We start from the raw sequence: 24,928 nt of genomic DNA on the forward strand, positions 1-24,928 counted from the left end.
GTTTGGGCTGGTTTTAGACAATTTATTTGCAGGTGTGCATAAAGTTCCTGCTCTCAAACCTGAGACATAAGAAGGGGGCTATTAGATGTTGAGACCTCCCTCACTTGTTCAATAAATATCTATAGAGAACTTGGTATTTGCCAAGCACCGAGCTAGATGTTAAGAATACAAGAATAACTAAGAATGCCTCCATGGTGTTTGCAGACATGAAAAGAAGTGATTATAGCATAGTTTGGTAAATAGTCTGAAGGGGAAAATGCAGAATACTCAGGAAACAAAGCTATAATTCAGTGGTCAGGGAAGGCTTTCTGGAGAAAGTTACATGTAAGCTAAGACCTAGTGTGTAGGTAGAAATTAAATACGTGAAGGTGGGGTAAGCATGGGTTGGATGAAGTTCAAAATGGAAGGTAGGAGAGAAAAACCAAAAAAACCCTCCCAGCTCATTGTGAACATTCATGAGACAGAAGAAGGTATGTTGCTGAAGCTGAAATAAATCTAGTCTGACCTCTACATGGCATATGTGGAATTGGGGGTGAAAAGATTGGGGGATGAAAAGGGGGGGGCTAGATCTTGATAACCTTATAATCCATATTAAGGAATCCAGACCATATCCAAGAGAACTGGGGAGCCATTACGCTGGTGATCATTTATTTGTATTTAGGAAGATTGCTTGAATTAAATCTCTCCAGTCCTATCTTTCATCGTGTATAAATTCAGATGAAGGATATTAATTGTTTAACACTTGAAAACCTAAGGTAGTAGAATGGAGAACCCCACTGCACCTTGAAAAAGTCCAAGACAGGTGTACCCTGTCTTGGATGCCCTTGGGTATTCTAACTTGGAGGTGGCTGGGCCCCTTTGAATTCAGGAATGTGAAGGTATTTTGCTGGTTGTGAGATCCTAATAAATGATCGCGTTAATACACTCTTATATTGAGTCTCACATACCCCACCTCTGTAGCTCCATGAGCCAAGCAAACACAGTCTCTAAGGAGAAGGGAAAATGGGCATATAGAACTAAGCACCCTCTGCCTTGCAGGTTGGAGATGTGACAAGATCCCTAAGAAAGGTAAGCAGAATATTTGTAAATGTTTTTATAATGGGCCAATTATTTAGCAGGGACATTGAAATCTATTGGTGGAAAAGTGTTCTCAAGTATAATAAGAAAGGACAGATATTTCATTTTACATATGTTTATGATGAACAAAACCCTTTCTAAAGCTAAAGCTGAAGAGGACTAAAATCCAGGCCATATGCAGGGTATTCATGGCTCTGCTTAATGTAATACAAATTGACCCACAATACAGAGTAATTCAATTTATGAAAAAATAACCCCGGTTTTAATACTATATTGTTAAACTCGAATATTGGCTAGTGAGGTTATTTAAAGGAAAAAATGTTTCTGAAATGAAAATGCTTAATGGGATTCCCTATGTGTAGTCTGCCATCTAGTGTTGATTTGTGGAAATAAAAAAGGCTGGTACAGTAATTTTCAAATCAGGCTCACCAGGTGACAAAGGGATGACTCAAAACATTTCAATGTTAAGACATCAGATTGTACTATGAGACCCTCTGAGGTGTGTGGAAGGGAGGGAGTGGATGGGTGGTTGGGAGAGTTGGCTACTTGTAAGACCTGTTACTTCTGGGAAGCAGTAATGTGTAGCTAATGGCTCTCAAATCTGTCTGCCCAATAGAATCACCTGGGAAAGTTTTACAAAAATACAGATGGCTAAGCTACACTGCAGACCTAGAAAATCAGATTCACTCAAGTAGGACCCAGCAATGGCATAGTTTTAAAACTCCCAGGTTATTCTAGGGGCGCCTGGGTGGCTCAGTCATTAAGCGTCTGTCTTCGGTTCAGGTCATGATCTTAGGGTCCTGGGATCAAGCCCTACATCAGGCTCCCTGCTCAGTGGGGAGTCTGCTTCTCCCTCTCCCCCTACCACCCCCCGACCTGTGCTCTCTCACGCGTGCTCTCTCTCTCAAATAAATAAAATCTTAAAACAAAAAACAAAAAACAAAACACCCCTCTCAGATTCAATTCTGCTGTACAACCAGGGTAAGCAGCACAAGGTAATGGGTTAAGACTGTGGAATCTAGCTCTGTCTTTACATGAGTTTCACTGCTTAGTTGTGTAACTTTGAGCAGGGAAATTAGGCTAATTGATATCTATGTGCCTCAGTAAAATGATGACAATACCCTCTCCTTGGGTTATTCTGAGGATTAAATATAAATGTTAAGTGCTTAGCATAATGCCTGGTAAACTGTTCAATAAATGCTAATATTAATAGCAATTTTATCAAGGAAAATATTTTGAATTATTTAAGGGAATAAACAACCTAAGGGATATGAACACCTAACATGGAGCATATTAGAAATTAGAACATATTACATGTGGCATATTTCTATTCTTCTTAAACTGGAAGACTTGTGGGATTGAATGCTGATACCCAGCTCAGCCATCCCCTGAGAAGCACGTGACTTCTTTTGTGCCAACCTAAAGTGCTTTATGGCACAGTAAATTATTCTCAGTCATTCCCAGTCTTTATCACTGGGTCCAAGATGCCTGATTCCCTAGCACATTTCATTTGTCCTGCTTGGGTCAGATGTCCTTTCCTAAATTAACCAGGGGGCAGAACCACATCTCTACATACGTTGCAACAGTAGTCACAGTCCTAGGTGTTGGTGGTAGTTCCTAAGGAATGGGAAATCACTCTGACTTAGAGTATCTTTACAATCAAAAAAGTTCTATTATTACTATTTTTACTAAAAGATCTATTACTGTGGACAATTTGGGGCAGAAAGAACATCATCTGAAAAGACTTGGAGTCCAGTGAAGAACAAGAGTTTATTTGGCTGGGTATTTGATGGGAATATTAGGTGGGACCATATAAAAAAACTTTGGTTATGATAAATTGGATGTCAGGGACTAGGGTAAAGGAAACATCAAATGTAACTGGTTCTAAAAATAAATAAAATAAGTAACAAATATTACCAGTTCTAATTTGAGAGTGGCAGGACGTGGGGGTGGGGAGGAAATGCATACCTTACAGGAAAGTAGCAGAACATTCTGCACAGAAATTAATTAGTTTGGTTAGAGACATGCTGAGCTGATAAAAGGAGAAGACATTCAGAAGGGAATGTCCAACAAGGAGCTGGAGAACCGGGGTGAGGACTCAGAAGGGAAATGTGGGCCTTGCATCCAGATTTGGGCATCAGTGGAATAGGTGTGAGTTGAAGTCATGAGCATGCATGCGTTTCCTCAATGACTTGAGAGAAGAGTAGACACGTTAGAGAGCAATGTCATTACCACAGAAAGAGAAGGTAGCAAAGGGGCTGAGAAGCAGTGCACAGGGAGGAGAATTTTAAGTGTGATTTTTAAAAACAGAACAAGCAAAGGGAAAGAACTGCAGAGAGGTCAAGTTAAAGGCAGGAAAGATTTGGCTTCTGTCAATTAGGACCTCACTGCCAACTTCAAAAAGGGCGGGGCCACTGGAGTGGTAATAGGCAGCCAATTGCTTCACATCCTTATCAGTTCTTGGTATCACTGAGGGTTTATTTGGTTTGTTTTTGATGTTGCTGGGTTTGTTTTGTTTTAATCATTTTTTGGTGCAATTGTAAGTGGAATTGTTTTCTTAATTTCTCTTTCTGCTAGTTCATTATCAGTGTATCAAAATGAAACCAACTTCTATATGTTAATTTTGTATCCCGTGAGTTGACTGAATGCATTTATCAGTTCTAATAGTTTTTTTGGTGCAGTCTTTAGGGTGTTCTATGTTTAGTATCAGGGCAGCTGCAAGTAGTGACAGTTTTACTTCTTCCTTACTACTTTGGATGCCTTTTATTCCTTAATCTTGTGTGATTGCTGCAGCTAGGACTTCCAGTGTTATGTTGAAGAGAAGTGGTGGAAGTGGACATCCTTGTCTTGTTACTGCTCTTAGAGAAAAAGCTATCAGTCAGTATTTTACCTTTGAGTATAATGTTAGCTGTGGGTTTTTCATATATGGCCTTTATTAAGTTGAGGTATGTTCCCTATAAACCCCTTCATTGAGGATTTTTAGCAAAAATGGAAATTGAAATTTGTCATATATTTTTTCTGCATCTATTGGGATGATCATGAAATTTTTATCCTTCATTTTGTTGATGTGGTATGTCATGGTGATTGATTTGCAAATATTAAACCATCCTTGCATCCTAAGAATAAATCCCACTTGATCATGGTGAATGATTCTTTCAATGTACTATTGAACGCAGCTTGCTAATATTTGTTGAGGATTTTTGCATCTGTGTTCATCGGACATATTGGCCTATAGTTTTCTTTTTTTGTAGTCTTTGGTATCAGGGTAATGCTGGCCTCATAAAATGAATTTGGAAGCTCTCCTTCCTCTTCTATTTTTTTTTTTTTTTTGGAGTAGATTGAGAAGAGTAGGTATTAACTGGTATTAACTCTTCTTTAAATATTTGGTACACTTCACCTGTGAATCCATCTGGTCCTGTACTTTTTTTATTGTAATTCTTTTGGTTGTTGTTTTTAATTCCAGTATAGGTAACATACAGTGTTTTATTAGTTTCAGGTGTACAATATAGTGATTCAGCAATTGCACACAACACCCAGTGCTCATCACAAGTGCCCTCCTTAATCTCCATCACCTATTTCACCCATCTCCCCTCCTAACTCCCCTCTGGTAACCATCAGTATATCCTCTATAGTTAAGAGTCTGTTTCTTCATTTCTCTCTCCACCCCAACTCTCCTTTTTTCCCTTTATTTGTTTTGTTTCTTAAATTCTACATATGAGTGAAATCATATATTTGTCTTTCTCTGACTGACCTATTTCACTAGGCATTATACTCTAGCTCTGTCCATGGTGTTGCAAATGGCAACATTTCATTTTTTAATGGCTGAATAATATTCCATTGTGTGTGTGTGTGACACACTACATCTTTATCCATTTATCTATCAGTGAACATTTGGGCTGTTTCCATAACTTGGCTATTGTAAATAATTGCTATAAACATCAGGGTCTGTGTATCCCTTTGAATTAGTGTTTTTATATATTTCAGGTAGATATCAAGTAGTGTGATTACTGGATCATATGGTAATCACTATTTTTATCTATTTTATCTATTTAATCTATTTTTAACTTTTTGAGAAACGGCCCCCCCCCATACTATTTTCCACAGTGGCTGCACCACTTTGCATTCTCACCAACAGTGTCCAAGGATTCCTTTTTCTCCACATCCTCACCAACACTTGTTTCTTGTGTTTTTTTATTTTAGCCATTCTGACAGGTGTGAGGTGATATCTCATTGTAGTTTTGATGTGCATTTCCCTGATGATGAGTGATGTTGAGCATCTTTTCATGTGTCTGTTGGCCATCTGCATGTCTTCTTTGGAAAAATGTCTGTTCGTGTCTTCTGCCCATTTTTTAATTGGCTTATTTGTTTTTTGGGTGTGGAGTTGTATTCTTTATGTATTTTGGATACTAACCCCTTATTTGATATATCATTTGCAAATATCTTCTCCCATTCAGTAGGCTGTCTTTTATTTTTGTTGATTGTTCCCATTGCTGTGCAGAAGCTTTTTATTTTGATGTAGTCCCAATAGTTCATTTTTGCTTTTATGTCCCTTGCTTTAGGAGACCTTTCTAGAAAAATGTTGCTACTATCAGTGTCAGAGACATTGCTGCCTTTGTTCTTTTCCAGGATTTTTATGGTTTCAGGTCTCCCATTTAGGTCTTTAATCCATTTTGAGTTTGTTTTTGTGTATGGTTTAAGAAAGTGGTCCAGTTTCATTCTTTTGCATGTAGTTGACCAGTTTTGCCAGCACCATTTCCCATTGGATATTCTTTCCTGCTTCATCAAAGAGTAATTGACCATATAATTGTGGGCTTATTTCTGGGTTTTCTATTCTGTTCCATTGACCTATGTGTCTATTTTTGTGCCAGTACCACACTATTTTGATTACTATAGCTTTGTAATATAACTTGAAGTTTGGACTTGTGATACCTCCAGCTTTGCTTTTCTTCTTCAAAATTATGTTGGCTTATCCAGGTCTTTTATGGTTCCATAAAAATTTTAGGCTTGTTCATTCTAGTCTGTGAAAAAATGATGTTGGTATTTTGATAGGGATCGCATTAAATCTGTAGATTGCTTTGGGTAGTATAGACATTTTAACGATATGCTTCCAATCCATAAGAATGGAATGTCTTTCCATTTGTTTGTGTCATCTTCAATTTCTTTCATCAATGTTTTATAGTTTTCAGAGTACAGTTCTTTTACCTCGTTGGTTAAGTTTATTCCTAGGTATCTTAGTATTTTTGGTGTAGTTATAAAGGTATTGTTTTCTTGATTTCTCTTTCTGCTGCTTCATTATTAGTGTACAGAAATGCAACAGATTTCTGCACATTGATTGTATCCTGTGACTTTACTGAATTCATTTATCAGTTCTAGTATTTTATTTTTAGTGGCATATTTAGGGTTTTCTATATATAGTATCATGTCATCTGCAAATTGTGAAAGCCTTACTGCTTCCTTAGCAATTTGGATCACTTTTATTTCTTTTGTTGTCTGACTGCTGTGGCTAGGACTTCTAGTACTATGTTGAATAAAAGTGGTGAGTGGGAAGCCTGGGTGGCTCAGTTGGTTGAGCATCCGACTCTTGGTTTCAGGTCAGGTCATGATCTCAGGGTCAAGAGATCAAGCCCTGAATCTTGCTCTGCACTCAGCAGGGAGTCTGCTCGGGATTCTCTCCCTCTCCTTCCACCCCCCAACTTGTGTGTGCTCTCTCCCTCTAAAATAAATAAATCTTAAAAAAAAAAAAGATGGTGAGAGTAGACCTCTTTCTTGTTCCTGATCCTAAGGGAAAATCTGTTTTTCCCCATTGAGTATTATGTTCACTGTGGGTTTTTCATATATGGTCTTATTATGCTGAGCTATGTTCCCCCTAAACCTACTTTGTTGGGGGCTTTTATTTTGATGTTGTGCTTTGACAGATGCATTTTCTGCATCTATTGTAATGATCATATGGTTTTTATCCTTTCTCTTATTAATGTTATGTAATACATTGATTTGTGAATATTGACCATCTTTGCATCCTGGGAATAAATCCCACTTGATTGTGGTGAATGATTTTTTTAATGTATTGTTGGATTCAGTTTGCTAGTAGGTTGTTAAGGATTTTTGCATCTATGTTCATCAGAGATATTGGCCTGTAGTTCTCTTTTTTGGTGATGTCTGTGTCTGGTTTTGGTATCAGGCTGATACTGGCCTCAAGAATGATTTCAGAAGTTTTTGTTCCTTTTTTTTTTTTTTGTAATATTTTGAGAATAGGTATTAACTCTTCTTTAAATGCTTGGTAGTATTTGCTTGTGAAGCTGTTTGGTCCTGGACTTTTTTTTGATTACTGATTCAGTCTCCTTGCTGGTAATCAGTCTGCTCAAATTTTCTATTTCTTCCTGCTTCAGTTTTGGTAGGTTATATGTTTCTAGGAACTTATCCATTTCTTCTAGGTTGTCCAATTTGTTGGCATATAGTTTTTCATAACATTCTCTTACAATTGTTTATATTTCTGTGATGTTGGTTATTTCTTCTCTTTCAATTATGATTTTGAGTGCTTTCTGTGTCTCTATTTTTCTTTTCCCCTGATGAGTCTGGCTAAAGGTTTATCAGTTTTGTTGGTTTTACGAAGAACCAGCTCCTGGTTTCATTTATCTACTCTCTTGGGTTCTTTTTTTTTTAAGTTTCTATATCATTTATTTCTGTTTTAATCTTTATTATTTCATTTCTTCTGTTGGTTTTGGGTTTTGCTTGTTGTTCTTTTCCTGGCTCCTTTAGGTGTAAGCTTAGGTTGTTTGAGATTTTTCTTGCTTCTTGAGTTAGGCCTGTATTACTATAAATTTCCCTCTTAGAACAGCTTTTGCTGCATCCCATTGTGTTTTCATTTTTATTTGTTTCCATGTACTTTTTGATTCCTTCTGTGACTTCTTGGTTGATCCACTCATTGTTTGGTAGCATGTTATTTAACCTCCATATATTTGTGCTCTTTACAGATTTTTTTCTTGTGGTTGGTTCCTAGTTTCATAGCATTGTGGTTGGAAAAGATGCATGGTATCACTTCAGTCTTCTTGAATTTGTTGAAGCTTGTTTTGTGGCCTAATATGTGATCTATTCTGGAGAATGTTCCGTGTACCCTTGAAAAGAATGGGTATTCTGCTGTTTTAGGATGGAATGTTCTGAATATATCTGTTAAATCCATCTGATCCAGTGTGTCCATTCAAAGCCAGTTTCCTTGTTGATTTTCTGTTTGGATGATCTGTCCATCGATGTAAGTGGGGGGTTAAAGTCCCCTACTATTATTGTATTACTATTGATTAGTTCCTTTATGTTACTGTTTTATGTATTTGGGTGCGCCTATGTTGGGTTCATAAATATTTACAGTTGTTATATCTTCTTGTTAGACTATCCCCTTTATTATTTTATAATGTCCTTCTTTGTCTCTTTTTATAGACTTTGTTTTAAAGTCTATCTTGTCCAATATGAGTATTTCTACTCCTGTTCTCTTTTGACATTCATTTGTATGATAAATATTTCTCCATCCCCTCACTTTCAATCTGTAGGTATCTTTAGGTCTGAAATTAGTCTCTTGTAGACAGCATATGGATGGCTCTTGTGTTTTTTTGTTTTTGGTTTGTTTGTTTTTTATCCACTCTGTCATACTGTCTTTTGATTGGAGAATGTAGTCCATTGACATTCAAAGTAATTATTGGTAGATATGTATTTGCCATTTTTTTTAACTTGTTTTGTGGTGGTTTTGCAGTTTTTACCTTTTTTTTTTTTTTTTAAGTAGGCTCTATGCCCAATGTGGGGCTTGAACTCAAGACCCTGAGATCAAGACCTGAGTTGAGATCAAGAGTTGGATGCTTAACTGAGCCACCCAGGTGCTCCATTTGTATTTTTCCAGTCCTTTCTTCTCTCTCTCTTTTGTAGTTTGTTGATTTTCTCTAGTCATGTACTTGGATTCCTTACTCTTTATTTTTTGCATATTTATTACTCTTTCCAGATTTGTAGTCACCACTGGGTTTATATATAACATCATCTGTGTATAGCAGTTTATATTAAGCTGATGGTCATTTAGTTTTGAACTCATTCTTTATTCCTCTCCCCCACATTTCAGATATTTGGTATCCTTTTTACATCGTTTTATTTTTATGAATCCCTTGACTTATTTTTACAGAAATACTTATTTTTACTGTTTTTGTGTTTATTTTTTATACTCCTATTGTCTTTCCACTCAAAGAGCCCCCTCTAATATTTATTATAGGACTTGTTTAGTGGCCATAAATTCCTTTAGTTTTTGTTTGAGAAACTCTTTAACTCTCCTATTCTGAGTGATAGCCTTGCTGAATAGAGTATCCTTGGCTTCAGATTTTTTCCATTTCAGCACTTTAAATATAATGTGCCACTTTCTTCTGACATGCAAAGTTTCTGCTGAAATCAGCTAAGGGGATTTCCTTTGCATGTAACTGTCTTCACTTGCAATCTTTAAAATTCTTTATCACTATTTTTTGCGATTTTAGTTACTATGTGTCTTGGTGAGGACCTCCTTGGGTTTAATTTGTTGGGAAATCTCTGTGTCTTCTGAATCTGGATCTCTCTTTCCCTCCCCAGATTTGGGAAGTTTTCAGCTATTATTTCTTCAAATATATTTTCTGCCCCCCTTTCTCTCTCTTCTTTGGGGATCCCTATAATGTGAATGTTATTACACTTAATAGAGTCACTGGATTCTCTATTCTCATTATGCAGTATTTGTTTGTCTCTCATTTATTCAGCTTCTTTTCCATTACTCCATCCTCCAGGTCACTTGGCCTCTGTAGCCTACTGTTTAGTGCATCTGTGGTATTTTTAATTTCATTTATTGAGTTCTTCATCTCTCATATTTTTTAAAAAAGATTTTATTTATTTATTTGACAGAGAGAGACACAGCAAGAGAGGGAACACAAGCAGGGGGAGTGGGAGAGGGAGAAGCAGGCTCCCCACTGAGCAGGGAGCCCAGTGCAGGGCTCGATCCCAGGACCCTGGGATCATGACCTGAGCCGAAGGCAGACGCTCAGTGACTGAGCCACCCAGGTGCCCCCATCTCTCATATTTTTTTAATCCCTTTGTCCAGGGTCTCACTGGTGTCCTCCACCCTTTTCTGAGGTCCAGTGAGTATCTTTATGATCATCATTTTAAATTCTGTATCAGGCATACTACTTATTTCTGTTTTGCTCAGATCTCCTACTGTAATTTTGTCATGTTCTTTCATTTGGGACATATTTCTCTGTCTCATTTAGTATTCCCCTCTGTGTCTGTTTCTTTGGGTTAGGAAAGTTAGCTATGTCTTCTGCTCTTAAGAGTGGTGGCTTTATGAAGAAGAGGTTCTGTAGGGCCCTTCAGTGCAGTGTCCTCTGTTCACCAGAACCTGGCCCTTCAAGGGAGTCTCCTATGGGTGTTGCCTGCATTTTACTATTGAGTCTGAGTCCCTTCCATTCAGTCGAGACCTCTGCATTAACTCTCTGCCTATTGTGGGCTGTGCTTACACTCTGTGATGTTAGTGAGACCTAAGCAGGCTGGTGGGGTGAACCACAGAAGGGCTCAGGGGTGGGCTGGCTGTGTTAGCAAAATCTGTGCTGAGCCACTAGTCCTAGGCCAGATGCCCCAGATTTCAGTGGCCTCCAGGGGTGTAGAGCATGAAGGGAGTGGCAGGGTGATGTGCACTTGGTGTTAAAAAACTTTGCACTGAGCCCAAGGCCGAGGCCAGCAGGCTTGAAGTGGAGGAGTCCTCAAGAGAACTCATGGGTGGGGTGCACTACCAGCAGGTTAGGTAGAAAGTATTTGTGCATTGTCACCTCTCACAGTTGGCTCTGTGTTTATGCGAGGGGAGGGGGAAGGAAAATGGCACCTGCCAGCTCCTTGTTCTACAGAAGTCCCCCAACATGCTCTGAAATCCTTATAAACAGGTCTTTCTCCCATTTGCCCCCAAATGTTGATTCTATGTTGCCTCTCTGTGGGCTGTTGTCTCTTTAAGAGTAGTAACCCCGCTATCACTTGCCCTCCTAGCTCTCCCAGTGCTGAGTCAGCTGACTTTTAAAGCTCCAGGCTCTATGTCCTGCTGGTTATACAGACTCACAGAATTTAGCTTCTCTGGTTTTCAAGGTCAGATGTCATGGGGATTGATTTTCCCCACATGGGCTCCCTGGTGCTTTCCCCTCTCCATGCCCACAGCTTCTTCCCTCTTGCAGGCAGCTCCCAACTACCATTTCTTCCCTTCCTAACCTTTCCTCTTCTCTACATTTAGTTTGTTCTTCCAGTCTTTGGATTACTTTCTAGTTTATTGACTCAGATGTCAGCGATATCTAGTTGTAAATGTGGGACAGGGTGAGCTTAGGGTCCTCCTACTCTGCCATCTTCCCTCCATTCTGGTCCTGGACTTTTGTCTGTTGGGAGTTTTTTGATTACTGGTTCAATTTCATTACTAGTAATTGGCCTGTTCAGGTTTTGTTTATTCCCTGTTTTGGAAGATTGCATATTTCTAGGAATTTGTCCATTTCTTCTGGGTTGTCCAATTTGTTGGCACATAATTATTTATCAGTCTCATAATCCTTTGTATTTCTGTGATGTTGGTTGTTACTTCTCCTTCATTTTTGATTTTACTTGTCCTATCCCTTTATTTCTTAACGAGTCTGGCCAAAGGTTTATCAACTTTGTTTATCTTTTCAAAGAACCAACTCTTGGTTTTATTGATTTCTTCTGTTTTGGATTTTTTTTTTTAAGTCTCTATTTCATTTATTTCTGCTCTGATCCTTATTTCCTTTCTTCTGTTAACCTTGGGTTTTCTTTGTTCTTTTTCTAGTTCCTTTAGGTGTAAGATTAGATTGAGATTTTTGTTTCGTGAGGTAGGCCTGTATCACAATAAGTTTCCCTCTTACAACTGTTTCTCTGTATCCCAAAGATTTTGGACTATTTTTATTTTCATTTGTCTCCATGTATTTTATTTCCTGTAAGATTTCTTTGACCCATTTCCTGTTTGGTAGTATGTTGCTTAGCCTCCATCTGTGTGTTTTCTAGTTTTTTTGATTTCTAGTTGCATACCATCGTGGTCAGAAAAGATGCATAATATGATTTCACAATATGATTTCTGTATTCTTGAACTTATTGAGATTTGTTTTGTGGCCTAACATGTGATCTATTCTGGGGAATGTTCTATGTGCACTTGAGAAGAACTTGCATTATTGTTTTTGATGGAATGTTCTGTATGTTAATTCCATCAGTGTCATTCAAAGACACTGTTTCCTTTGATTTTCTGCCTGTTTTATGTATCCACTGATGTAAGTGGGGTGTTAGAGTCCCATACTATATTAATGTCTAATTCTCCCTTTGTTAATAACTACTTTGTGTATTTAGGTGTTCCAATATTGAGTGCATAGATACTTAAAACTTATCTTGTACAACTGACTGCTTTATCATTATGTAATGCCCTTCCTTTGTCTCTTTCTTTCAAATAAGTTTTCTGCCCCTTTCTCTCTCTCTCTCTCTCTCTCTCCTCCTTCTGGGACGCCCATAATGTAAATGTTTGTTCACTTGATGTTGTCCAAAACCTCCCCTATCATTTTTAAAAATTCTTTTTGCTCTTCAGCTTGGGTGCTTTCCATTACTCTGTCTTCCAAATGGCTGATCCATTCTTCTGCATCCACTAATACTGTTGATTCCCTCTAGTGTATTTTTCATTTCAGTTATTGTATTCTTCAACCCTGGTTCTTTTTTTATATTTATCTCCTTGTCAAAGCTCTCATTTTGTTCTTACATTCTTCTCCAGTCTGATGAGCATCTTTACAATCATTAAACTCTTTAGCAGGCTTATTGATTATCCCTGTTTCATTTAATTTTCTGGGTTTTATCTTGTTCTTTCATTTGAAGCATATTCTTCTGTCTCCCCATTTTGCTTGACTTTGTTTCTATGAATTAGGTAGAACAGCTGCTTCTCCTAATCTTGAAGGAATGGTCTTGTGTGTGGTCATCCCCTGTGCAGATTGTGTGCCTGGTAACTTTGGCTGGTTGCCTGGAGCTGTGACTGGCTTGGGGATCCCTGGACACTCTGCTGGGGCAATCCTGGGGCTCTCTGCACAGAGAGTGCCCTGGTCAGCTGAAGCTGAAGTGGGCATGGGCTGGGGCAGTCTCTGGGTTCTCTGTGTAGAAGCCATCTTGACAAGATAGCTGAAGCTGAAGTGGGTGCAGCTCAGGTTGTCACAGGGTTTTCCACACACCCGGCACCCTGGCAGGTGTGTTCTTCCTTCTACAAGGAAGAATCCTGGGAGTACAGCTGAAGCTGAAGTGGGTATAAGCCAGAGTGTGCTCAGCACAGGGGGGTGCCCTAGTAGAGTGACTGGAGCCAAGGCCGGTATCAAGCAGGGTGTCCCAAGACAAGGTGCATAGGGCGCACCTTAGTGGGGTGGCTGAAGCAGGTGTGAGCCAGGAGGCCACCTGGAACCAAAGTGGTATGGGCCTGGAAAGTTCTGGGGTGGCTTATACCTGTTGCACCTTGGTGCAACCACTGGGGCTATACATAGTGAGCACTTAACTAGGAGAGTCCCAGTGTTTGTCAAGCTGGGGCTACCTTGGTGAGACAGCTAGGGCTGGAATGGGCTAGGGATTGGGGGCTCACTGAGGGGGTAAGGCCAGCTATGGCACCTGAACATTGCTCCCATCCACACTATCAAGGTGGAAGGGGAATGTAAACCGTGGTGCTCACCAGCTCCTCTGACTTGGAGAGTTCCAGCAGCTCCCTTGCCATATGATAGGATTCTAGGGCTAGTTCCTTTATATCTATTTGCTCTTTTAAACCGTTGCTTTTTTTCTGTGCTCCAGAGCCCACAAATCTGCTCATAGTCCTTCAGTACTACCCCTCCCCACTCCAGTGTGTGTCCTGGGTGGGGGTTCCCTTCATTACTGTCTCTATCCTTCTTGCCATTCTTTATGTGGTCTTTTGTGCAGAAGCTGTTTAGTCCTCAGTTTTTCAGGAGGAATTGCTTTACAAATTAGTATAGATTTGGTGTGTGAAGATGAGTTCAGGATCTTCCTACATAGCCATCTTGGACCAGAGTCCCAATTATCTTTTTCATTGATAAGGAGTTATTTAAATAATCTGGATAGAATTTGTCAGTATTGCAAACTTTGGGGGTTGCCTTCTGACTCTCCTACTCATATATTTAGATGATAAAAGTAACCTGATCAATCAGTCTTCCTTTATGATTAGTGGGTTTTTGTTTTTTTGGTCCTATTTACCAAATCGTTGTTTACCACAAAGACAGGAAGCTATTTTCCTATGCTATCTTCTAGAAGCTTTATCTTCCATATTTAAGTTTATAATCCATCTGGAATTGATTTTGGTGCATGTGGATCAAGATTTTTCCCCCTTCGGATGTTCATATTGATTCCACACGTTTACTAAAAATAATTTTTCCTTATTGCATTAATTATCATAAACTAGATAGCTCTATGTTGGTCTATTTCTGAACACTATTCCATTGGTCTATTTGAATATCCTTGTGCTAGTAGTATCACTGTTTTAATTATGGTACCTCTATAACGAGTCTTGATAACTAGTGGTGTAGTCTTCTAACTTCACTATTGTGCTTTAAGATGGTCTTTGCTATTTTTGGCTCTCTGTATTTCCATGTAAGTTGTTAGCCCTCCCACCTTACGTCCTCACCCAAAGGTAGGATTTTGATGGATTGCATTCAATCTACATCAATTTGACAGGAATTAACATCTGAAAAAGTTCTAAACAATAAACATGTATATTACTATTCAGATCTTTTAAAAATTTCTCAGTAATGTTTTATGCTTTTTCTGTATAGAGCTCTTTAACATCTTTCATTAGACAAATTAATTCCTAGTTATCTGACAGCTTTTTAAATACTATATATATATATCTTCATTAAATGCTAACTTATGTGTTGGTAGCTTATACAAATGATTTTGTATATTGAGCTTACCTCTAGTACCACCACTAAAGACACTAATTAGAAAGAAAAGCCAAAAGGATCTGTAAAAACCCCAAGTGGGAAATCAGTGAATTAGTTTTATTTCTCCAATCAATCCTTGTACTATTTGGGTTTTTTGTTGTTTTTTACCTTGCATTTAAGGCTATAGATTTCCCTGTAAGCAGTGCTTGACCTGTACCCACAAATTTTAATATTTTCATACAAAAACCTTGAAAACTGAAGAACTTGCAAGGAATAATGCCAGGGATAGAATCAAGGGATAGCATAACATTAAAAAAGTGAATAAAAGGGTTGGAAGATAAAGTTAAGGAAGTCCCTTATGAACAAATGGGAAGAGATGTTAAGCAGAGGAAATAAGAGGATAAATCTAGGAAGTCCAACACCTGAATAAGAAAAATTCCAGAAAGAGGACAGAGAATGAGGAAGGGAGGAAACTATGAAAGAGGAAAAACACTAAAGGACTTGAACTTTCCAGAATGAAAGGATGAGAATTAGCACAATGGATTGGGGGGGGGGGGGGGACATCACCAGGAAATTTAGGATTTTCTTTTTATTTCTGGAGTTTTCTAAAATCTTCAAAAAAAAAAAAAAAGACTACTTGTTAATGGATTGAAAATTAAAAGACTTCTCATCCTAAATTCTGAGGGAAAACTGTTTTCAAGCTAGCATTCTAGAACTAGACAAACTATTAATGGAGGAATAGACATTTTCTTGTGAGATTTCAAAATTTTACCTCTAAGTACCTGGAAGATGGGCTCACCAAAATGAGGGAATGAGCAGGAAGATCAAGGACACAGATGACTGAACATAAGAGAAGCTCCAGGACTGCTATGCAGCACACTTAGCCAGTAACCAATTCACACTGGAAGAAAAGGAAAAGGGCACCAAAAAGTCTATCTATAGGAGGAAAAGAAAACAGTGCTATTAGAACAGGATACCTGATTAGGGCTAGACAAGTAGAAAATAAAGAGGTTTTATAATCTTGGGGAAAATGTGTTAATTTCAGGAAGAACAAAAGTTGCACAGGAAATATAATCATAACATACTAGTTAACCAGTGAATAAAAGTCCTAAGTTAAACACTGAATATAAATTTAACAAGAAAGATATTACTATACTAGGAGGATGAAAAGGAAGAGGTAAAGGTAACTCATGGGTGAGTTAAAAGTACAAAATTCTCATCTTCTATAACAGCAAGTTAACAGATAATGAATAAAGCCAATAAATATGTAACAATATATCCATCTTTAAAAAGATGGAGGTAAAGACTAGAAGAAACTGCTAACAGTTGGCGAGATGGACTTCTATTACTCAAATTTTCAAACTATTATTGGATAACTTACTTGTCAATCCTTTTTCAATGTCCAAAGAAATTTCGGCCACAAATTATCTACCTAATTGCATTTAGAATAAAAAAATCAAATCTTTTAGAAAAGCTGGGAAAACTGCAGGCAAAAAAACCCCCAAGAACATATATTCAATCACAACTGCAAATGTCGTATACAACTCAACACAAAATCTCTAGAAGTACTTTAAATTATAAACTTCAACAAGGTTCAATCATACTTATTTAAAATTTTATTCATCAGTCTTAATTAAAATAAATTTACCATAGAGGAATATAGTACAAGTTATTTTTACTGCACATGACCAACAGTACAAATACAATACTCAAATCTTAGTATATTTTTAAATATATTAGATGTGCACAACAATAAAATAACCTACTTTAGAGATGCACTTTTCATTCTATCAAATATAAGGCTCACATGAGACCATAACAAAACTTATTCTGTTCAAGTGCCCAGGGACAAGGCGAAGCAGTCAATTAACCTTTTAAAATATCTATGAACCAAAACAGTTTTCTTTGAGTTTCATAAGCCAAAGACTATTGAGGAATATTTTAAGACTGAGTAGAATCTGGTGGCAAAGAAATTAAGGAGTTTGGGGGAAAAAACATAGTTCAATATTAATAGTACAGTATATCTGCCAGGTTATAGGTTTCCTGTGCACAACCAGGTTAATATGAACATCTTTAAAACATGAATATTGAATTTAGTACAATTTTATAGTGTACCTAATTATAGTAGAAAAGTAGATACCTGATGAGAATGCTTTTTTGAAACAGCTTTTTTTAAATAAAATAGGGTCTTTAAAAGAATCCAAACAAATACTGTAATGCAGAGTCTTGGAAAATATATTAACTGCAGAAATGCCCACAATTAGAAATGGTATCTGGCAATATGGTAATTGAAATGGTATGGCAATGTGAAATGTTAAAAGGAATGATAATGTAAAATATGAAAACGATGATAAGATCATTTTTACATCAAAACCTAAAGTAAAAATAAAGGGTGGTGAGCTCATTACTTTATATATGTTATAACTAGGAATTGCTACCTACAAAATATTCTCTCAATGCTTGTTTTTGAATTGCCCATATTTGACACATGCTATGTGTAGAATAAAACTAGGTTCTCTGAAAAGAAAAAAACCTTGGTCTAGGAAGTACCCATTATCTACTTACGAATTTAATTAAATATGGCTTCGGAAACTAAAGAAATTTTTTTCCAAAAAGTTAATTAAGAATGCCTAAAGTACAATCAAAATTTCAGAGGCTCATATACACTTAGAAATTGCTAACTATTTCAGTTGATGTGATTGATACCTTGTCTCAACTACCTGTGTATTTTTCCACAAAGTATACTCTTACACACAGAATTTTTAAAACAATGAAATATTTCAGCTATTCTTTCATACCCTATCTTAGTAAAATATACAACAAATTTTTTAATCTGGATATCAAAGACAATTTAAACGAACCGTATTATACATCTGAAATAAATGTCCTAAATTTTATGACACCATCAGTGTGTCAGCAAATATGGGGAAATGCAGCTGTGAACTGAATATGTGGGGCGGTTGCGATTACTCTTCATCGTCTCTTTGAAGTGGTATCACCTGAATTTCTTTGGCTATCCTTTCTGCTAATGTTTTACTATTTGCAGCAATTATTCTTCGTGACATCAAGTCAAATGGCCCACCTAAAATCAAACCAAACATAATTCCTGTAAAACTAGTACAGCAATATGTACTATGTCAATCATAACATTTTAATACTTTCAGTTTTCTTTAAAAAAAAAACTGATAACCATAATGCTTAAGCTTTGGCAATACATGAATGAGTTTTAAGAATCTTTTAGAGAATACCAGGGTTTTTTGGGGGGTGGGGGGTGTCTCAATCATACCAGTCTGAAAAATGCCATCTTTTTAAATTTTTCTTTATATTCGTTAGTTAACATGCAGTGTAATATTAGCTTCATCTACTTCTTTCCTGTGTTCTTTTTCTAATCTTTTTGTTACTTTTATTACATCTTTCATGTTTGGGAATCTATGGACAGGAAATTTGACTCCACAGCACAGCATTTTCGTATCTCTCCTTCCCATTTCCTTATTTCTTCATTGCCTTTCTCCCAGATCACAGGTGAATACCTTTTGGCCCAGGTTCACTCTTCACTTTAAAAAATTTCACCATCAGTTCAGAGCAAGAAGTTAACCTCTCTAGGCCCAAGGCAGAAAGTGATGGTAGGGGACGTTCATTGTCAACCACCCCAGTCACCAAAAAGCTCTTGGTACAAACCTCAGATTCAGTGCCCTTCTCTAATTTTCCAAAAGCGTCTCAAGAGTTCCTGATACTCACAGGTTTGAAGAGGCTTAGTCATTTATCATTATTATTCCCACATTACAATTAGCTTCTTATCCTTGCCTCACTCAATTTGTTATTCTGATTTTGCAGAAAATTACATGGCTTGTTTTTGTTTGGCCTTTATAAGTTTAAGTGTAACATATATTAAACATTAAAAGAAAAAAGCCACATATAAAGGAAAGTACCAGAGAGAAAAATGCTTTACTGTCCCATAATTTTACCTGTCACATCCATTAGTACTCCACCAGCTTCAGTAACAATAATGCCAGCTCCTGCCATATCCCAGCAGTGAATTCCCATTTCATAATATGCATCTGCAACTCCAGTTGCCACAAGGCACATATTAACAGCTGCTGTCCCAACACCTCGGATCCTAACAAATAACATTTAAAAATAAGATTAAAAAAATCCTTCAAAAAGGCTCAAGTGTTGAGAGAATTTACAAGTAAAAACAAAAAAACTTACTTAATTTTAAAATAAAGATACATAAAATCTAATTATGATACACTATACAGATGACGAAATTAATCCCCACAGAGCAATCATTTAGTAAGATAAACACTAAAAGATATTTTCGGGGAAAAAAAAAGAAAATGCCATCATTCTTCTATATTGGCATGCATGTATATTCATATTTGTCTTAACTTGAACTACAGACCAATACAAGCAGTCTCTAGAAGTAAAATATGTTATTGGTCATTGCCACGTGTGTACACATCAGTATGTGTGACTAAAGGGTAACAGTACACCTGGGCTCTGGTGAGACAGAGGCCTACCTGAAAAGAGTATTTCAGGTTTGCACCTCTTCCCTGGAAATGTATCAAATTAAGGTAAGTATGGACACTACTCTGATGAGCCATTACAATAATAACTGATTCAAGAAAGAATCACCAATAAATGCCAAAATGAGCAAGAGCAAGATTGGTATTTACATAATGTCAAAGTATCTCTCCCTAAGATACATAATACATGCATATATCATTTTATTGTGCTTTGTTTTATCACACATCACAGATTTTTTTTTTTTTTTTTTTTTTTTTTTTTTTTACAAACTGAAGGTTTGTGGCAACCCTGCATCAAGCAAATCTACTGGTACTTTGTGTCTCTGTCACATTTTGGTAATTCTTGTAATATTTCAAATTTTTTCACTATTTGTCATGTTGATCAATAACTCACTGAAAGCTCAGATGATTAGCTTTTAGTAATAAAATGTTAAAGTATGTACATTGCTTTTTTAGACATAATCCTATTTTACATTTCATATATCGTGATATAATATAAACATAACTTATATGGACTAGAAAACCAAAAAATTCATTTTACTTGCTTTGAGATAGTTGCTTTATTGCTGTAGTCTAGAACCAAACCTGCCATATCACTGAGGTATGCCTGTACCTATAATGGGAAAGCATCCTTATAATGGTCTACCCCTATCAAGTGATCTAACTTATCATCACCAATAATGGGACAAAAAGGCATCAAGTGCCCCCTCCTCTGATGCACTGAGAAGACACAACATTGCTTCTCTGGCATTCCTGCCAAAAATGTGTAACTCTAATCTTGAGGAAACTAGACAAACCCGAATCAAGAGACTTACTATAAAATAATTAGCCTACATTTTTCAAAAAAAAAAAAAAAAAAAAAAGACCAAGACCAAGCAACTGTTCTAGATTAAAGAAAATTGATGAGAAATGATAATTAAATGCAATGTTTGATCCTGGATTGAATCTTGGATCTGATTTTTTTTTCAAAATTTGAATAAAGTCACTATATCACTGTTAACTTCCTGATTTTTACAACTGTATTATGTTAGGGAGCATCCCCTTTATTAAAGGAACACAAACTGAAATATTTAAGAAAAAGCATTCATCATGTCTGCAAGTAATTTTCCAATGATTTTTACTCAAACTCCTTTTGTAATTATTTAAACCGCTGCATATAAGACAGTGAGATCTGTTCACTGAAAAGGAAATAACATGAGTTGGGGGAGAGCAGGAAGATGGAGTGGTAGGAAGATCCTGCGCTCAACTCCTTCCACAGACACACCAAGATAACGGCTCTATTTGTGCAAATCACTCTGAAAAATGACCCAAAGTCTGGCAAAACAGACCTTCCAAAGTTAATTGTGGAGAGACCACATCAAAAAGGGCAGAAGGGGACAGAGATGCAGTTGGGAATCAAACCCTCCTGGTGAGACTAACCACAAACAGGAGGGACATCCAAGCGTGGAGAAGTGAGCTGATCAGACTCCATGCCAGGTACCCCAGACACTAGGGAAACACACTGGGAAGATGAGCTCCCATAATATTTGGCTCTGATAATCAGTGGGGCTTAACTTCAAAAGCTGTTAAAATTACGGTTTAACTCCAGGTACTTTAAAAAATTAGCAGGCTTAGCTCTGGAAGAGCTGGAGGGCAATGGGAAACCGTCCCTGCCCTAAAATAAGCCAAAATAACCTATAATAAATAGCCCATCCTAGACACAGCATAGAAGCAGCTATTTGAAAAGTGCCTGTGGTATACACAGAAAGAAATTTATTTACTAATCACCGAACAAGTGCTGGAGGGGCAGGAATCTTCAGGAAACTTCCCCAAGAACAAAAGTGTAGCCATGCACCACTTCGCTTCATATCCCCTGGCCTAAATAGCCTGACACATGTGGGAACCCATGTAAATCCTCTCCACCTATTTTGCTAGCACTGCATAACTCACCCTCACATTCACCTTCAGACCCACCCATACAACCCCCCACCCCACAACTTGGTAGGGGTTCCTGAAAAGGATCTCCTGCCAACCACATCCTGCAAGCAGCCCCAGCAAGGATCAGCGCCACTCTAAAGTGACTCTTCCTTGGGTAGAGGGGGGATAACCCCACAGACCAGCACACCCACAGTTCCAGCAGCCAAACCTTTTAGCTGGCCACCCAGGGAGAATGCCCCACACTTGGTGTGCCTACAGCTATAGCAGACAGACTGGGTATAGATATCTAGTCTGACTGCCCACTCCTCCCACCAAAGATAGCCTCCCAGGGAGACCTGCAGGGAAAGTGCCCTGATCTCTTGCCCTGCCATAGCTAGCGCAAACTAGATGCAGACACCTCCCACATACAAGCATGCAGTGGTTTCAAGCCCCTCAATGGTGCAGGACCAAACCTGGCATGTGCCTGCAGCAGGCAAATTAAGATAGGTCATTGTAGCCAACTGGACTGAAGGCAAATGTGACTGAGCCACAACAGTAGGGTGCCCAGAGCCCATAGAGAAGATACCCCTGGAATGCCTGGTTCTGATGACATTGGGCTACAGGGCACCAGAGAACCTTTTCTTCACAAGGCCACTACTTTTTTTTTTTTTTTAAGATTTTATTTATTTGACAGAGACAGAGACAGCAAGAGCAGGAACACAAGCAGGGGGAGTGGGAGTGGGAGAGGGAGAAGCAGGCCTCTCGTGGAGCAGGGAGTCTGATGTGGGACTCAATCCCAGAACCCTGAGACCATGACCTGAGCCGAAGGCAGATGCTTAATGACTGAGCCACCCAGGAGCCCAAGGCCACTACTTTCAAGACCAGGAGACAGAGTTGACCTTCCTAATATACAGAAACAGTGAGTTAGACAAAATGAGGAAAGAAAGGAATATGTTCCAAATGAAAGAACAAAAAAATCACAGCAAAAAAGCTAAATGATATGGAGATAAGCACTATGCCTGATAAAGAAATCAAAGTAATGGTAATAAAGATACTGACTTGGGGGCGGGGGGAGATCTCAGATCTTCAACAAAGAGACAAGAAATATAAAAAAGAACCAATCAGAGATGAAGAACTCAATAATGGGGGAAACAGACACACACATACACACACACACACACACACAAACACACACACACACACACTAGAGGGAATCAACAACAGAACAAAGGATGCACAAGAACAGATTGGTGATCTGGAAGACAGGATACTGTCCAGCAACCAAGCTTAAGAGCAAAAAAGAAAAAAAAGATAAGGAAACTCCATGATTTCATCAAGCATAACAACATTAGTGTTCTAGGGATCTCAGAAGGAGAAGAGAGAAAAGAGCAGAAAACTTATTTGAAGAAATGATAGCTGAAAACTTCCCTAACCTGGAGAAAGAAATAGACATCCATATCAAGGAGGCAGAGACACTCCAACAAGATGAACCCAAGGAGATCCATATCTCCCTACATTGTCATTACTTTCTGCCATGTTAATTATGAAAAATTTTAAAAGCAGCAAGAGCAAAAAGTTACATATAAGGGAAATCCCAAACAGCTACAAGCTGATTTCTTGGCAGAAACTTTGCAGGCCAGAAGACAATGTCATGATATATTCAAAGTGCTTAAAGGAAAAAACCTGCAACTGGAATACTCTATCCAGCAAGATAATCATTCAGAATAGGACAGACAGAGTTTCGCAGACAAACAAAAGTTGAAGGAGTTCATTACCACTAACCGATCCTTACACAAAATGTTGAAAGCAATTCTGAGTGCAAAGAAAAGGCCCTAACAGTAAGACAATTATGAAAGGAAGAAATTTCACAAATAAATGTAAACATGTAATAAAGGTAGGTAAATCTCTTATAAAACCAGTACAGAGATGAAAACACAAAAGCAGTAAAATGAAATCTATGTACAAAAATGAGTCAAGGATACACAAAATAAAACATATATACATTTATAGGGGGTGGAGCAAGATGGCGGAGGAGTAGGAGACCTGGATTTCGTCTGGTCTCAGGAATTCAGCTGAATAGGGATCAAACCATTCTGAACACCTACGAACTCCACAGATCAAAGAAGAGAGTAGCAACAACCCTCTGAACAGAGAAGCGACCACTTACTGGAAGGTAGGACGTGAGGAGAAGTGAATCCGAGGTGATATTCGGGAGGATAGACGGGGGGGAGGGGGCCTCCGTTGGCCGTTTCTGGCAAGTGATAGAGCCGCGGAGCACAAAATCGGAACTTATAGAAGTCGGCTCCACTGAGGGACGTCGCGCCAGTGGCTAAGTGGGGGGTGGAATCCTCGCGGGACAGTGTGGTCTCAGGACCCTTGGGGTCACAGAAAGACTGGGGGTGCCTGAGTGCAGCAGAGCTCCCAGGTATTGGAGTGGGGAAGCCGGCTGCAAGGATGGAGCCCAGGCGTGGTTCTCAGCTCGGGATTGCCATAAATTGTGATCCGCGGCCCAGTAGGGCCACTGCTCCTCCAGCAGAGACCCAACAAGCAGCAGAGCCGGGGAGACTCCCCTTCCTCCCCCCGGGAGGAGTGGCGCGGGAGCGCACTGCAGGAATCTGCTGGGTTTGGAGACTCCACACGGGGTCGGGTGCCAGAGATAGAAACGCTCGGTCACAGGCCGGGTGAGCACGGAGTGCGGCTGGAGACCGGGGACACGGGAGTGACTGCTTTTCTCTGGGGGCGCACTGAGGAGAGGGGCCCTGAGAACTCAGCTCCTCCGGGCGGAGATTGGGAGGCCACCATTTTCACCCTGGTCCTCCAAAGCTGTGCCGAGAGCTTGCAGGGAACAAAAGCTCCTGAGAGCAAACCCGAGCAGCTTGCTTAGCCCAGACCGACAAGGGCGGGGCAATTCCGCCTCGAGCAAAGACATTTGGGAACCACAGCAACAGGCCCCTCCCCCAGAAGATCAGCATGAAAAGCCAGCAAGCCAAGACCAAGTTTACCGATCAAGGAGAACGGGAGAACTCCAGTGCTAGGGGAATACTGCACATAGAATTCATGGCTTTTTTTACCATGATTCATTAGTTTTTCAAAGTTAATTTTTTTAACTGTTTTTTTTTAATTTTTTTCCCTTTTTCAACCAACATCAATCCCTTTTTTAAAAAAACATTTTTTATTTTTCATTTTTAGAGTCATATTTTATCCCTTCATAGTAGTTACCCTTATTTTTGGCACATATATATATATGTTGTTCTCTTTAAAATTTTGAGATACAGTTTCTTCTAACAGATCAAAATATACCCTAAATCACTAGTGTATGGCATTGTTCTAGTCTCCTGCCTGATCACATTTTTTCTTTTTTTAAAATCATCTTCTTTCTTTTTCCAAACATCTTATCAATTCCTTTTATAAAATCTTTTATAATTTTCATCTTTACAGTCATCTTCCATCCTTTCACTGTATCAACCCTCATTTTGTACATATATGTCTTTCTTTCTTTAAAAT

General features: G+C 38.4%; 1 protein-coding gene and 1 long non-coding RNA gene across 2 annotated transcripts in view; one reads left to right on the plus strand and one right to left on the minus strand.

Moving 5' to 3' along the window:
* Positions 1 to 24,928, plus strand: part of LOC113912923 — a 55,576-nt gene that overhangs the window by 5,249 nt on the left and 25,399 nt on the right. The gene's annotated exons all lie outside the window — the stretch shown is intronic.
* Positions 16,606 to 24,928, minus strand: part of IMPA1 (inositol monophosphatase 1) — a 38,338-nt gene continuing 30,015 nt past the window's right edge. The window contains exons 8-9 of the mRNA XM_027576784.1: positions 18,968 to 19,119; positions 16,606 to 18,084 (exon numbers count right to left, since the gene is read on the minus strand). Coding sequence (XP_027432585.1) covers positions 17,969 to 18,084; positions 18,968 to 19,119 — 268 coding nt within the window. The 3' untranslated portion in view covers positions 16,606 to 17,968. The remainder of the gene's footprint in view (positions 18,085 to 18,967; positions 19,120 to 24,928) is intronic.

This window comes from Zalophus californianus, chromosome 4, assembly GCF_009762305.2.
Source record: "Zalophus californianus isolate mZalCal1 chromosome 4, mZalCal1.pri.v2, whole genome shotgun sequence".
Taxonomy (NCBI): domain Eukaryota; kingdom Metazoa; phylum Chordata; class Mammalia; order Carnivora; family Otariidae; genus Zalophus; species Zalophus californianus.